The sequence below is a fragment of the Tetrao urogallus genome (assembly GCF_951394365.1).
Source record: "Tetrao urogallus genome assembly, chromosome: 8".
NCBI lineage: Eukaryota > Metazoa > Chordata > Aves > Galliformes > Phasianidae > Tetrao > Tetrao urogallus.
Window position 1 is genome coordinate 18,339,197 of NC_136821.1, and position 15,292 is coordinate 18,354,488.

Below are 15,292 nucleotides of genomic sequence, written 5' to 3' on the forward strand. Positions count from 1 at the left end.
CTGCCTTCTCCTGAAAATGCTCAATACAAATCTCAGCTGGCAGTACGTAAAAAAAAAAAAAAGAACTATTTCAGCTCTTTTGAAGTCTGCTGCCAAACTCACTGAGTGCAAAAAATACACAAACCAGTGGTGGATTTTGGAAATGTAAGGGCAATAATGAAACAATTTATAATCTGCATTTGCAGTTTACATAATTAGCTAACTTCCATGGTTTGTCAAAACAATATATAATTGATGTGATTTAATACAAATTTTAAAAAAAGATTAAATGTACACATTCCTCCACCACCACGGAGTAGATATAATTGTAATTGTGAAGTTATCTTAAGATCATTTTTCTGTTGAATCTGCCAATGCATTTTAAACAGATTAAGATAGTCCAAATAAACCTAAACATACCACATCCTTTTTCATCACTATTATCTAAGCAATCATCCAACCGATTGCAGACTTTAGCCATTTCAATGCAGTTTCCATTGTCACATTTAAAATGATGGGGAGAGCACGTTGCTTCTGGTGTACTACAGAGGTGTTCCAGCTCATCAGACTCATCACCACAATCATTATCTCCATCACAAATGTAGGCCTTGGCAATGCAACGTCCATTTTGACAAGTAAACTGGTGCTGCTGACACGGCTCATAGATGCAACCCCTTTCATCGCTGGCATCACCACAGTCATTCCGTCTGTCACACCTGAAGAAGAATGAACACTTTTTTTCAAATACAAGAAGGCAGACACCATTCTCCAGTGCTAGATGCGCTCTTCTGATTTCTAAAGGATGCCACATATTATTGGCTCTAACAGTAGAGACTTTCAGAAAACTGGGGCACATCACAGAGTCTGATCCAGTGAGTCCTGCTTGTATTCTCTGCATCCACTACAAGCTGAATAGAATCACCTCATGAGAGGTACAGAAAAAGAAAATTAAATGCCAATGCTGAGCACTGGGAATATTAACATGAAAGACTCCCAATCATTTTCAAGTAAAAATTGATGCACAAATGCATGGTAGATAAATGGTAGTTACAAACCTGTATGCGCTTCGGATACACAAGCCATTACTACAAGTAAACTCATTCTCCGTGCAAGATCTTCGTGTGCAGTTCTGGTGTTCATCAAGTGCATCACTGCAGTCAGCATCACCGTCACAGATCCATGCTCGAGGAATGCACCTCCTGAGCGGGGGGCGATTGTTGGCACATGTGAACTCTGCAGCTGTGCAGCTGCGGTTTGCTGATAGAGAGCACGTTCACCAGGTCAGCAAGTTGCACTCTAGGTGTAAAACATTCCCCCCAACACACAGCCTGGATAACAACACATAACCCACAACAGGACCATGCTCTTCTCCATGTGCAGAAATAGGTATCACTGCACTTTCATATATGAAAGTCATACTCATTTCCATCAGTTTTAAACTGGACATAGCTCTTCACTGAGGCTAAGAGTCAAGGCACTTTGGAACTGCTTACCCAATGCTACCACTTGAAGAACTGTGAATCTTAGATACTGAGTATAAGCTTTCCACGTCTGGCCAGATTTTCCGGCCACTGAGCAGATATTAGGCTTAGGCTGTCTAGCTCCCACATTCTTCAATGTATTCAATACTCCAGGGATCACACAGATGGAGAACCATTGAAATTAAATAGTGCAAGGACTGCAATTGAATCCAGCTGTTGTTAAATCAAGGAGCAGAATCAGGTTTGTCTAACTTTCTTCTCTTTTTTTCATCCTCTAAATTGCCACATGTTATTTTGCTCATTTGTTTGTAAGGAAATCATGCCCAAAATATGTGGATATTAATACGCAGAAGATGTAGTGTGTGATGAGTATCTCTGCTGTTAGGGAGTATCTCTGGTGAAGTTGCTGCCTAAATCATACAAACAATATCTCACTTGAAATTTGCCAATTCAAAGAAGAGTACTCACATAATTGGAATATTTTTCTTTCTTTTTTTAAACCAATAGTCTTATCTACTTTAATTCAACACAAGGAGAACTGAGGACAGGAAAAATGTACCTCATGTACCTTGAAGTGTACCTTAATAGACAGAAAAAATGGTAGAGTTTTTGTTGTTTCATATCAGTTTTTTTGTGTGTGTTTCTTTTGTGTGTTTTTGGTTTTTTTTTTAATGGAAAATGTCTGTCAAAGAAAGTAATGCTAGACACCTACCACAACTGTGTCTTTGATCCTCATCGCTCATATCCCCACAGTCATTATCACCATCGCAGATCCATGTTGCTGGGATACATCTGCCATCATCACATCTGAATTGGTCACTTGAACAAGTCCGCAGGTGAGGCTCTTAAAAATGAATAAAATCACTTTGCTTGTTCAACTACAATACTATATAATACTGCTACAATAAAGGAGGCGTTTTATGGAGAATCCTATGACTGTGAAATTTGAAATGTAAAGTAAAAGCTTAAGTAGAAGAGATGTGCTGCTAAAAGCACAGAGTTCCCCTCTGATCAATTATATTGGCAATCTCTACAAACACTGTACTGTTTGTATTATCATACTGATGATCTTGTAATACCTCAAAAGCACCCTGCTTCAGAAACCTGAGACCAGGAGACTAAAACGTGAAAGCAGCATTAAATACAATATGAATACAGCGGTCAGCACATAATGACCCTGTTTTCTTTTATATTATTTACGTAATGAGGATTTGAAGTTGGCATACGATGCAAGACATTTTCTCAAGCTTGAGGTGCAGCTCTAGAAACGTGCAAAGGGAGCTACCAGTCCTTTTTAGATCACAGAGGCCTTATGTCACCTTTCACAGTGACAGTAATGACTGTGCTGTCATGATACTTCTCAGATGCTTCAGTCAGTCCCTCTTCTTTCTCCCTAGAGATTACTCCACTTCTTCTCACCTTCTTCCCTCCTCCCCGTGCTTACTACCACCATCAGCATGTAAAGTATCTGCCTATTGTAGTTCTATGATACTCCTCTGCATACTAGTCAAAAACATTCCTCCATATCCCGTGTTCCTTTTTCCCCCAAATGGAATATTGTGCACATACTTCCTGTAAAATAAGATATCTGGTCTCACGTCCAAAACATTGACATGAAAAAATACTTGCTAACTCTCATCACTGGATTCACCACCACCAGAGTCTTAAAAAGAGAGAGAAGGTTATACATTGAGAGGAATCAATTTTTGCAGTTAAAAATCTTCATATTCCACACATAGCATGAAGTACGTTTACTGACTCTAATTACTCAGTGACTCAGATTACTTAGTCAGCAAACAAATCTCAAAAGACACCTATTAGCCACCTCGTCTGGATTCAACCTGTTGCCTCTAAGCACTATAGTTTCTCCATAAACCACCTTGTCTTTCAGTATGTATCTTCTGAATGTACATTACCACAAGAGGCAGGTTCATCAGAGCCATCAGCACAGTCTATTCCTTGATCACAGTACCAATGAGCAGGAATACAGCGTCCTGACGTACAACGAAACTCATTGTTTGTGCAAGTCATCGAGACTGGAAGAAAAAAAAAAAAAAAAAAAACTACACATGACTTCTTTCTTCCTGTTACCTTTTCAACTCATTTTAAGCTGTTTTTGAGTCTGTGTTATGCAAAAACATAAGAATATGCTAGGAAAAAGGTCTTAGTAGCCTGTCTGCAAACAGCTCTTTGTACAAACTAGTTTGAACTTCATATGCAAAACATTCTTTTCTTACACACACATACCACTTAATAAATAGAATTTGTTCTGCAAGTAGTATTGCACACAACAATTGTAAATATGTTTTATATTTATACTCAAGCTTAGTGCACAAGAAAATGAGTACAGACCAATGTACTAATTTCTTCAGCACCCAAAGTAGGTGGTAGGAGACTACATGTGGTAGTCTGCTAATTTCTTCAGTAGTTACTGATCCTATTCTGTACCCTCTGATGATTTCAAGATACCAAGAAGGACCTAGTTTAGCCTTTAAACTTTATGTGCCTTTACGATAGAAATCAAAGGCAATTAACATATTTCTCATTAATATCTTTGGGCTTCCTCTATTCTCTATTCTTCTATTCTCCCTAGCTCTTCCTCATTTTTCCCCTTCATCTCTTCTCAATTTTAGAATTCAATAGGGATGGGACATAAAACAGTAGAAAGGAATAAGCACACCTTTCATGAGCAGTACACAGGTTATTATGTCTATACATTTAGACACATTTTTTTGACATGTAGAGGCCCCTGCATAAAAGTGTTGATCTTTTGAGTAGAATAATTGTGGCATGGGTAATTCGAGGCATGCACCTTTAGGAAAACTAGACAAAGCAAACATAATCCACTCAAACAATATTAAAAATAAATCATTGTCTGAAAATACCCATTGTACGTTAGAAACAGATCCAGCACATTTTAAAGAAGTACTACCTACTACCTTGCAAAAATATGCTGTTTTGTAATTGAAGTTTATTAAAAGCTACACAGTTTTGCATAAAAGTTGGAATCAACAATGAACTACGAATCCTTTCTTAAGGCATAAATAACTCCATAAAAGAAATTACATTTAGGAGTACATATAATTTCATTTAATTAGAAGGAAAATATTCTCGTAATGAAGTTCTGGAAAAAAGTCAATTCACTAATACTGAAGTGCCAGTTTTGTAAAAACAAACAAACAAAAAAAAGATACAGAGCAGAATACGCAAAAAAAAAAATCATCACTCGAAAACTGCATAAAAACTGTGCAAAAAAGACTAATAAGATTTTAAGGAAGTTAGACGAACAAGATTAAATAATACAACACTTACACCTTTTATCTCTCCAATACTACAAAAGAGCAGATTTTGAGAACAGCTGTAGTTACAAGAAAGGTAAAGAGCACCAAAATAAATCAATGAAGTGCAAGGAGGTTAAAAGCCCTATCAGCTTACCACAGTGAGTAGGGCTCTCATCACTCATATCTCCACAGTCATTGTCACCATCACACAAATAAGTTCGAGGAATGCAGATGTTTGTGCTCTGGCATTTGGTAAAACCAGACTGGCAAGTCCGTTCCGCTTTAAAGAGAGGGCAAAAACATTTCACTGATACACACGTACATAACACTGTTTAAAAAAAAGCAAGAACAAACAAACAAACAAAAAATCTGATCTGTTTTTTTTTTTTTCTGATCAATCCAGAGTGGACTGATCTGATCAATCCAGAGTGCCTTTTGTCACATATTTTTCAGATGTAAGACTGCCAGTGATTCACTATCCCTTTCACTTGAAGTAACCAAAAGTCTTTGAAGAAGCTGAACTAGTTTTAAAAATTCCCAGAGCTGAGACAGCTGCAGATGTTCTCCACCCACTCAAAACAATACTAAATTAAAAGTAAAGCAATATACTATACGTTCTCACTGCCATCTTTCTCTTCAAATTTCCTTGGAAAATTAAAAAAGAAATGTGTAAATAACACAAACCATTTTCCTCTCATTTCTGCTCAAATGCTGAAGTGCACTCATACCTCTTGTTCTATATGGAAACAACGAGGCCACTGCTTTTATTGGGAAAAGTGGTGTCAAAAACATGATCAAAGAAATACATGCTAATACTCAGAGGTGAGGGAATGTAAACTGACAAGCATTCACACTGTAATGCTTGCATTTGCAACCAGCTGGTACTGTGTGAATCACCACATCAACTACAAATGACTATTAGAATGGGAATTTCAAATGTACAGATTTTTTTAGTTTTAAGTGAAATGAGTCACAAATAATATTTCAAGAAAACAGTGTTAAAACAATCTTTTTTTAGTTTTTAAATCAACTACTTCACTAAGAATTTAACAATCTTACTGCAAAAAAAAAAAAACAAACATGATTAACTTGATTAACTGCATTAGTACTTATTACTGAGCTGATTCCATAAAATTGGTGTTTTATGGAAAACAAATAAAACTGATAACTTTTTGAAAACTATAAGGAATATAATTTTAAGCAGAATAAATATAAATCATGCTTGTATAAGAGTCACATATTCATTCCTCATGATTAAATCCAGTATACTTAACATAACATGCTGCAAAGCTTATGGTAAAAATCTGCTGTCAAATTCCACGTGAATTCTGCATAGATGTAGGTCCTGCATCCAATTTATCTCAAATAATCTTTTTCAAGTCAATGGGATTACTACAATAGCTAACATTAAGGACTCTAATAGTATTTGCTGGGTCAAGGCAGATTAAAGCAGCAGTTATTAAGAAAGATCTCAGGGTACTCAAGAGTATCTTTCAAGGATCAGTTTGCTTCAAAATAACACAAACCAGATAACGTTAATATAAAAACCTTTTATCCTTTTTGCTGCCTTTGTCATAATTCTTCACACTCAAGGAGATTTGTCTCTTCTTTGGTCTAAAGAGTCAGACTCAAATGTGCACTTAGTAATTTGGAGGAACTTACGGCAATTTCTCTCATCTGATGTGCCATTATCGTAACAATTGTTTACTCCATTGCAGACGTACTGAAGAGATATACATCTTCCATTATTGCAAGTAAATTCTGTGTGGGAGTCACAAGTTCGGAATAAACAGCCAGCCTCGTCGCTGTTGTCTCCACAGTCATTGTAGTGATCGCAGCGATAATGATAGGGCACACACCGACCATTACCACAGGTAAAAGCTGTTGGCTGACAAGTATGGAAAGCTGAACAAATAAAAAATAATTTTAATAAATTAATGAAGAATATAGTACATGGATAAAGCATAATCTAAGTTCTCTGACAAAGTAACAAATCAAAACACAACAGTTTTACCTGCCAGGGCAAAGACAGCTGCAAAACGTACTGCGTGAAAAGTAAAATACATATTTGAATTAAACAAAGGAGAAATTGGGTATATAAGAAGTTAATACTACAGCATTTCTGGATTCTAGAGCAAATTTGCTGCCATTCAGACCTAATAATGCACAACAAATTCTACAAGCAGGCAAGCAACAGATCATTTCCAAACTACAGCTAGAAAACCCGTGATCATAGAGCCATGCAAACAATAGAAAACATCAGACAGCCAGGACAGAAGTTGCATGACTTTCACATGCAGTTATTTTAAATGCTTACCACACACACTCTCCAACTCATCACTTCCATCACCACAGTCATTGTCGTTGTCGCATTTCCACCGCTCTGAGATGCAGTGTCCATTCAGGCAGGTGAAGAAACCAGTGTCACACCTGGTACCATTATCCACAATGCAGTGCTTGTTGTTATTGGCTAAATACCAGCGACCTTCAGATGGACACTGACATTCCGCACCAGCTGGACCTACATTCATATTTGATAATTAATACTCATGTTTTAGAAAGGGTTTTGTTAAAACTGTTCACAGCCCTAAACGCAATGAAAATGAAATGCAATGAAATCCCTGTAACTATCTGCTTAGATTAAAAATGTGGCTACTTAGCCAGATTCTTACCTCCGTTAAGCATATTCAAACCCACTGAAACCCAAGAAAGTTAGAGTTCCCTACAGAAACTGAGATCAGAACTTGGAACACCTTAACTGCTTGCTGTCCAAATCATTTTTCAATGACTGCAAAATGATCTCTAACACTTTCAAATATCAGAGCTAGCTCTATCCCCCAAAATGTGATAAAAAGTATCTGTTCAATATATACTGCACCACTATAAATTACTAAGGTATCAGTATACTAAAAGCACATATTGGTTAATATTATAAATACCTATATTATTAAGGTGTGCTGCTGAGCTCATTTCACATGCTGCCTCAGAGGAAACAGAAATTAAAATTTTAGAAAAAAAATGTTTTTGTTTAAATTAGGAAACACATGACTTTTAGTTGTGAAGATTCTCAACAAAAATCGTCAAGTGTGTTGGCAAAGCACCATGATCCTGAACAGCAATCATCTTGATTGCATTATATAAATGAAATAATTATTAAACATTTAGAAATACTAAGGACTATTTCAGATGTCTCCATGTGACTTAAACTTGTTATATTATGATTTCTAATATAGGCAATGCTAACAGCTTACAGTCATTAAGCATAGTTGCTTACCTGGTGCACAAATGTGACTGCAACCACCATTGAACTGGTTACAAGGGTTGGTACACTGCTGTTGCTTACTTTTTGCCCAGACATGAATATCCATTGGTCTTTGTGGAAGATTCATGATCATTACAATTTGATCTGAACCATCATATTTATTAGCTCGGTAAATGCTTCGTGTGTTCCAATCTGTCCAATATATATGCTGATCAAACAATGTCATTGCAAATGGATGGAGAGCAGTACTAACAATTACCTCACGGTTTGTACCAGTTAGAGTGCATCGCTCAATTTTTTGCCTAAAATAATAAAGAAATAATGTCATCTTAGAGGAAGTATTTCAACGTAGATACATGTCCTTATTAGTCATGTGACTACTATTTACCATTTTAATGATGTGCAACAAACCAAGTTAAGAACTCAAACGCTATTTTAGAGAAGGAGGGATGACATCTTTGGGGGAATAGTGTAAACAAAATGAGAATAAGCAGAAGGAAAAATGGAGGAGTTATGGCTATACGTCTGGCCTTTGTATCCTCTTCATGCACTAAGATCTAATGAGCACTGCCATTCTTTGAACATCTGGTCCTCATATCTTACCTCATGCTCCTCTGAATTGGGGTAAAGGACTCCCTTAAGAAAAAGAGAACTCATCTCCCCTGTACTTGAAAGTGAGATTATAGAAGACTTGGTATTGTTTAACTATTTGCTATCTACCTCCATTAACTAGAATTTAAAAGAGAAATGTCTTATCTGACATTACGCATCTGTAACAGAATCCTTAGAACAGATGGTCCCATTTCAGGTTCCCTACACACAGATGTATCCATGTAAGGATGCCTTCCTTTCAGAAGATCCCACAAAGGCACAGACTATAAGAGTCACTACATTACAGACATCTTTCTGTCACAGCAGCAGAGGCGTCTACAAAAGAATTGCTGTTCTGAAAGAACCAGATGAGGAACGTCTGATTGCTGCAGTGATTTCTCAGAGAACATGGGTGAATTTGAAGATGGAAATGAAATTATTTTTAAAAGCTCTCCTGCTGGTGGCAGAAATTCTGGTGGTCTACATTGAAGGGTAAGAATCTGTCTGGTTGGAAAAGCAAGAACTTAATGCCAAATTCTACAGGTGACGGCCATTAACCATGAGCAGTGAATATGAAATGTGCACTGCGATTGTATGCACAGGAGAAGATGCTTATAAAAGTAATGAGTTGAAATTAAGATGAGTGACATAAAGCACTGAACAAAATCTGCCTTGTGACATCACAAAACTTCTTGTTGAGGAGTAGTTTCACATCAATATAAGAAAATGTTTTGCTGCCATAAAGTATTTCTTATAATTCTACAATACAAATTACTGAATTTAATTATAATGTTGAAAACAGTGGGAAAAAAATAAAGCAGGAAAAAGAGATGATAGGCCTATTCAAATTAACCTAATGTGAATCAACAACCGTGTTATCAATACGTACAGATTTGCATCAGCCCAGTATAGCTGCTGTTCTTCATAGTCCAGGGTAAGCCCATTTGGCCACACCAGATTGGTGCTTACAATAGGTGTTCTGAAGTTTCCTCCAAGTGTAGCTCGTTCTATCTTCGCATTGGAGCTCCAGTCAGTCCAGTACATATAGCTGTCAGTAACATGATTGAAAAATTATTTTTACAGCAAAGAAAGTTCACAGAGCTCTTAACGTTCCTAGGATATCTCCACTCTGGTATAGCCAATTGAACTGTGGAGTGCAAAACTACGGGAAAAAGAACTACTTCCTCTGTTTTACTTCACGTTTACAAAGGAATCTTCTAGCTGGGATCACTGGGCTCCACTGGAATGAACTTCAGATGAGTTCTTCCAGCTCCTGTGAGAATCCAGTGAAATCAAATATTCTCTTTCTAATCTTTCTTCATTTGATATATAGTATAACACTGCCCCTAACTTCTAAGAACCAAAAATTCTTCTGAGACACTTACAAAGCACAACATCAGTAGGAAAGAACTTACATATATATGACTTTTTATATACGACTTTTAGGTAGATCTCTTGGTAGCACCATCTCATTATCAGAACATAACATTCTTGAAGAAATCTTTGTTTCAACAAATGCCCCTTGTTTCTCTGCCTCAGTGAATGGAGAATGACTAGTTACTTGAAGAACAGCTGCTTTGAAAAATCATTCTTATTTACCACACAGTACCTGGCTCCTAACCTCACTTAGTGGAGTTTTATTCACTACATATTCGTACGTGATTTTAAAAAAAAACAAAATCAATGAAGAAAATTAAAATCTCCAAGGCTGAGATCAGGTTGAAAACTTAAATACTTAGATTCAGGTAATTCTGCATGGCTGGAATCTAGGGCCTAGAATAGGAACATCTATCGCTCTTCATCTAAGTCCAAACTACAGTTTCACCTACAATGAAGATAAGGCATACAAAGTACAACACATACCCACTGCAGGGATCTAGTACTACAGCTCTTGGTCGTGGGACCCGGGCAATCACGGTGCGGTTAGAGCCATCCACAGCCACTGAACTGATAGTCTGGTTGAGGTAGTCACTGTAGTAAACTCTGTTGTTGATCCAGTCAAAGGCTATGCCATCTGGAGTTCCCAGGTCTTAGATATATGCAAATACACAAACAAAACAGTTGAGTATAGTATTCTGAGATACTGCAATAGCTCATCTTTTATAACACACCAACAAAAAGATTTTCTTGAAATACAATTGATGGCAATGCAAATCTGATCATTTAAAAAATCTACATAACTAATAATTCTGACTTCAGTAGTCCTGTGCATGCAGTAGGGTTGTAAAGAGCTAAAGAAGTAACAGGAATCATCCCTCGCTCCCATCCTGTAAATTCAGAGAGCATCAAGGCAGGCAGAGGCAGATAAAAAATAAGCATTGTTTTGTCCTTATTTTGTGCTTACACTAAAAGAGATGATCAAGTTGACACCTGTGACAGAAGAGAGGAAAGCAATAGCAAAGACTTGAAGATGTAAACCCTGTGTTTACCTTGTAAACTTGTTGAAGGTGCAGTTTTACACAACCCTTAACAGCAGGGTACGCTGACATAAGGATCTCAGCTGTCCATCAGTCCAGCATAAACAGTTCAACCTGACACTGGCTTTCTGAAAACACAGCCTTAGTCGTCTCATTCTCCCCCCGAACTCTGCTTCATCACACTTCCAGCTCACTAAATGCCCTCCTTGACCCAGAATGCTACCTTGTTTCCTTCATCTCACTTGTGGTGAAGATCTAACACAGAGTTGTTTGATTGGCAGCAAAGAGCAAGTCAGAGGAAAAACTGCAGATTGTCAAGAATCATAATAATTCAAAAATGTTTAACAACAAAAAACACTACAATAGCTATTATTATTAAACAGATATTATTTGTCTTTTTATATTGGTAATATCATAGTATCTCTGTCTCTACACTTCCTGCAATCTCAAAACTACTGAAAGCATGTAACAATATTTAACCAGTTTTATATTTTCTTGTCAAGATATGATAAGATTATCATAAGAGGAAAACACTGAAGAGAAAACGATCATTTCATCAGTTGCCTTAAATAATCAGTCTACCTTCACTGTAAGTATAAAACTACCAGCTGAGCTAATCCAGTCGTTTTCCAGTATCTAATTATTCTGAATCACAATTCAATTCACTTACCAGATGCAACTACTACTGGAGTGCCAATTCCTGAGTAAATACTAATATAACTGATTCTTCCAGCACCTGAAGGATAACTTTGGGTAAAATATATTCGGTTGTTTATGCTGTCAAAATCCAAGGCCACTGCAGTTCTTAACACATTGACTGCACGGAAGGGAGGACTGTGATTTTCAGGATCCAGGTGAATACTTCTGAGGGCATTCTCAAGGGCAAAAATCAAGTAATCATCTGTTGAAATGGTACATCTCTTGCCATCACTGTCCAGTGTGCCAAAGGCACAACCACATTTGGGTGTCTGCAATTCAGGCAGGGCAAAACACAGATGGGAACAGCCTCCGTTGCTGTCCAAACAAGGATTGTTGTTTACGTCAAGGGGTGAACGTGACTGAAAATGACTATTGTAAATGGTAACATCCCTTAGCCAATTAATGTTGTCTCGTATTACTGTTGGTTGATCAGTATTGCCTGGCTCCTTGCTGGCTTGAAACACTTTTTTCAGGTTCCGATCCACCCAGATCATTGAATTCCCAAAGATGGTGATACCATATGGAGTTGGATAGCGACTGCCATAACGCACAATTTCAACATCACCACCATCAGGTTGAATTCTTGCAATCATATCTAAGGAATCATCTACCCAGTAAACGTAGCCATTGCTGTGATCGATGGCCAACCCACGAGGTGTGACAATGCCCTCAGATACCAGAACTGTTCTGTTGGTGCAGTCCAGAAATGCACGTTCAATCTTCGGATTTTGCCCATAATCTGCCCAGAACAAGTATCTGTTTTTTGGATCTACTACTATGTGCCTTGGCATATCTATTGTAGTTTTAAGCAGAACACGGCGATAAGTTGTGTTTAAACGTAAAACTTCTACAAAAGTCTCTGTCAGGAATGCATTTGTAAAATAAAGATTTCCTGCATTTAAAACAAATTGGAAAAAAAAAAACAAAGGAAAGTGACAAAAGTTAGTACACAGCATCACCACCTGAGAAACATGAACTGACAAAATACTAAACTGTAAAATGAATATCCATAAACATTTCAGAAGTTAAGAGCACAAAGTATGCGGCTCCATTTTGAGGAAGTAAAGTAAGAGATGATCAAAATTAAAATAGTGGAATAATTTCTACATCTTTATTGATTTCCATGGAGATAATCAGTGGCTAATGATCAAAAATGCATTAACCATAGTTGTTATTTATTTTTTCAGTCTCAAATATCTATTGTTATTATATAGCAGCTTTTGGCTTGCACATCCATACTCTTTACCTTTTACAACATAAAACTATGAATTTTGTGTTGTGGCACAGCACTGAATACAGTAACTACAAAGTGCATGCAGTAGATGATTCTTCTAAAATCTGTCCCAAATAGCCTATCAATCTCCAGAAGAACTTTTGAAAAACACAAATACAGTACGCATGTGTATAATACTGATCAAATACTAGCTACTTTATTGCATAAATAAGTCTCTGAATTCTGCTATGCTTACCTGCTACCCAGTCAATTGCAATGCCACGAATTCCATTTCGTCCTATTCCATTTGTAACAACATTTCTAAAATAAGAACCATCAGGTTTAATTTTACGTATTGCATTCTGAGAAGAAACTGTGCTACTGAAGTCACACCAGTAAATGAAACCAGAAGGCATGTGAACATCCACATGAAGCACATTCCGTCCTGAAAAGTAGTAATTAATCATCTTTAATATAAACTAACGTACTCAGAACATGGCATGCAGGCAAGAAGTGCCAAAATATTAGGTATTATAAGCTCTCATCTTACTATAATTGTCACATACCTCTTCCTGCTAGAGGTACCATGGCTTCAGAGTGATCAGACGTCTCTAAACTAAATCCTTTAATTGCAGAAAGCATAGAAACAATTACAAATGAATTGTATGGAGAACAGGTTCTGTTATCAGGATTTAGCTGAAAGCCGGTAGCACATGCACAGGAGAATAATCCACCAGGTACAGGTAAGCAAAGTTGTTGACAAACTCCAATATTATTACTGCAGCCATTTGAGGAACCAGCAGAATCTGTGAAAGGAATACGTGGAAACACAGAAATCTGAACTGTATCATCACAAACTCCAGCAGATGTACAACAAATTCATATACTTGTGGAGCACTAACGATCAGCAAAAAATATTTTAATTGCCATTCAAGCATGATGCGCCTGTAATCAATTTGTTGGTTTTTTCTCATTTAAGATCAATGGATCAAAGAATCAGACAAAAACCCATAAATTTAAAGCTAAAGTAACAATTATTTGTTTAGTCAATTTCACGTTGATGATATTTTAGTAAAATTTCCCATGCCAGTAAATGCCTTAACAGGACAGTAGAACACCTCTGGGTAAAACCATGTAAATGCTTCTGGCACATCAAACAATTTTTTTTAAGGAGCATATATTCTGTCTCTAATGGAAGTTTGAGTTTTCATGAGTTGGAAATCTTGAAACAGCTCTTTAGTAAATACTCACTATCTCTATAATACACTCGTAGGCACTTCAGTCTTGGAACATTGTCTCTCAGTACAACTTTGTTTGCTCCAGTAAACTTGTCAACTCGTTCAATAACTTCATAATCTCGATCGGTATAGTATAGAAAGGTATCATACACTGCAATTCCCCATGGATGAGAAAGATGAACCACAAGAGTCACACGATTTGTACCATCCACATTGCCTTTCTCAATCTAAGAAATCAATTTAAAGCTTAATATTACACTTCTTATAATAGTATACATTCAATGTTACAATACAAAATTAAAATACAACATACACTACTAAAATCTTTCCTTGGACAAATTTTCATCTACCTATCACAGAGAGGAAGAATAGGTTAGCAGGATGCTAATAGAGATTTGTTTCTTCATTCAAATCATCATTTATTTTTAAAGGTAATCTATAAATGTTATTCAGATTTTGCTTGGTCCTGCATTTCCCAGTTACGTAAGTAAACTGAAGTAACTGAATTATTCTTGGGAATCACAAACACACAAATAAACAAGTAACACCAACTATGACAAAAGCATCACTTACCACTCCTGTGCTTGTGACAGCCCAGTACAACTTTTGTTCTTTAATATCAACAGTAATGAACTCTACATGATCCAGGTTGCCAGTGAAGAGGGTTTGAATACCTGATCCATCCATGTTTGCACTGGCAACCTTTGCTGGAACTCCACTATCAGTTCCCTGGTCTGTCCAATACAGCTTCCTGTAACACAGGAAAACATTATCACACCTATTAGCAAAGCTGGTGATGGAAATCAATAGCCCACAGACAATAAAGCATATGCTTAAATCCATCTCCTCTCTCTGCCAAATACCTTGGCACATGATGAATAGAGATCACTAAGAACTGAACCTCAATGAAAAAAAGAGATCTTGTTTTGAAAGAATAATTCTTGTTAAACCATTTTTAGAAATTCATATACTCTTTCCTGTATCATCCACTGTATGTCAGGAGGTAGGCTCAGAAGATTGTAAGGAGTAGAATAAAAGGCAGGAGAACAATAATTCTGTTTTATAGATGGTTGCAGTTTCAACTGTAAGTTTGGTTTCAGTTTAGAATTAAAACTGCAAGTTCAAAAACTG

General features: G+C 36.8%; 1 protein-coding gene across 1 annotated transcript in view; it reads right to left on the reverse strand.

The window, feature by feature from the left end:
• The window catches only part of LRP2 (LDL receptor related protein 2), a gene marked incomplete at both ends in the record, with an annotated part of 108,012 nt that overhangs the window by 31,057 nt on the left and 61,663 nt on the right, over positions 1-15,292 (reverse strand). Inside the window, 15 exon segments of the mRNA XM_079538982.1 lie at positions 400-695; positions 1,035-1,236; positions 2,173-2,304; positions 3,377-3,496; positions 4,896-5,021; positions 6,404-6,646; positions 7,059-7,262; positions 8,016-8,305; positions 9,484-9,642; positions 10,458-10,623; positions 11,682-12,602; positions 13,180-13,368; positions 13,490-13,729; positions 14,175-14,388; positions 14,735-14,912. Coding sequence (XP_079395108.1) covers positions 400-695; positions 1,035-1,236; positions 2,173-2,304; positions 3,377-3,496; positions 4,896-5,021; positions 6,404-6,646; positions 7,059-7,262; positions 8,016-8,305; positions 9,484-9,642; positions 10,458-10,623; positions 11,682-12,602; positions 13,180-13,368; positions 13,490-13,729; positions 14,175-14,388; positions 14,735-14,912 — 3,680 coding nt within the window.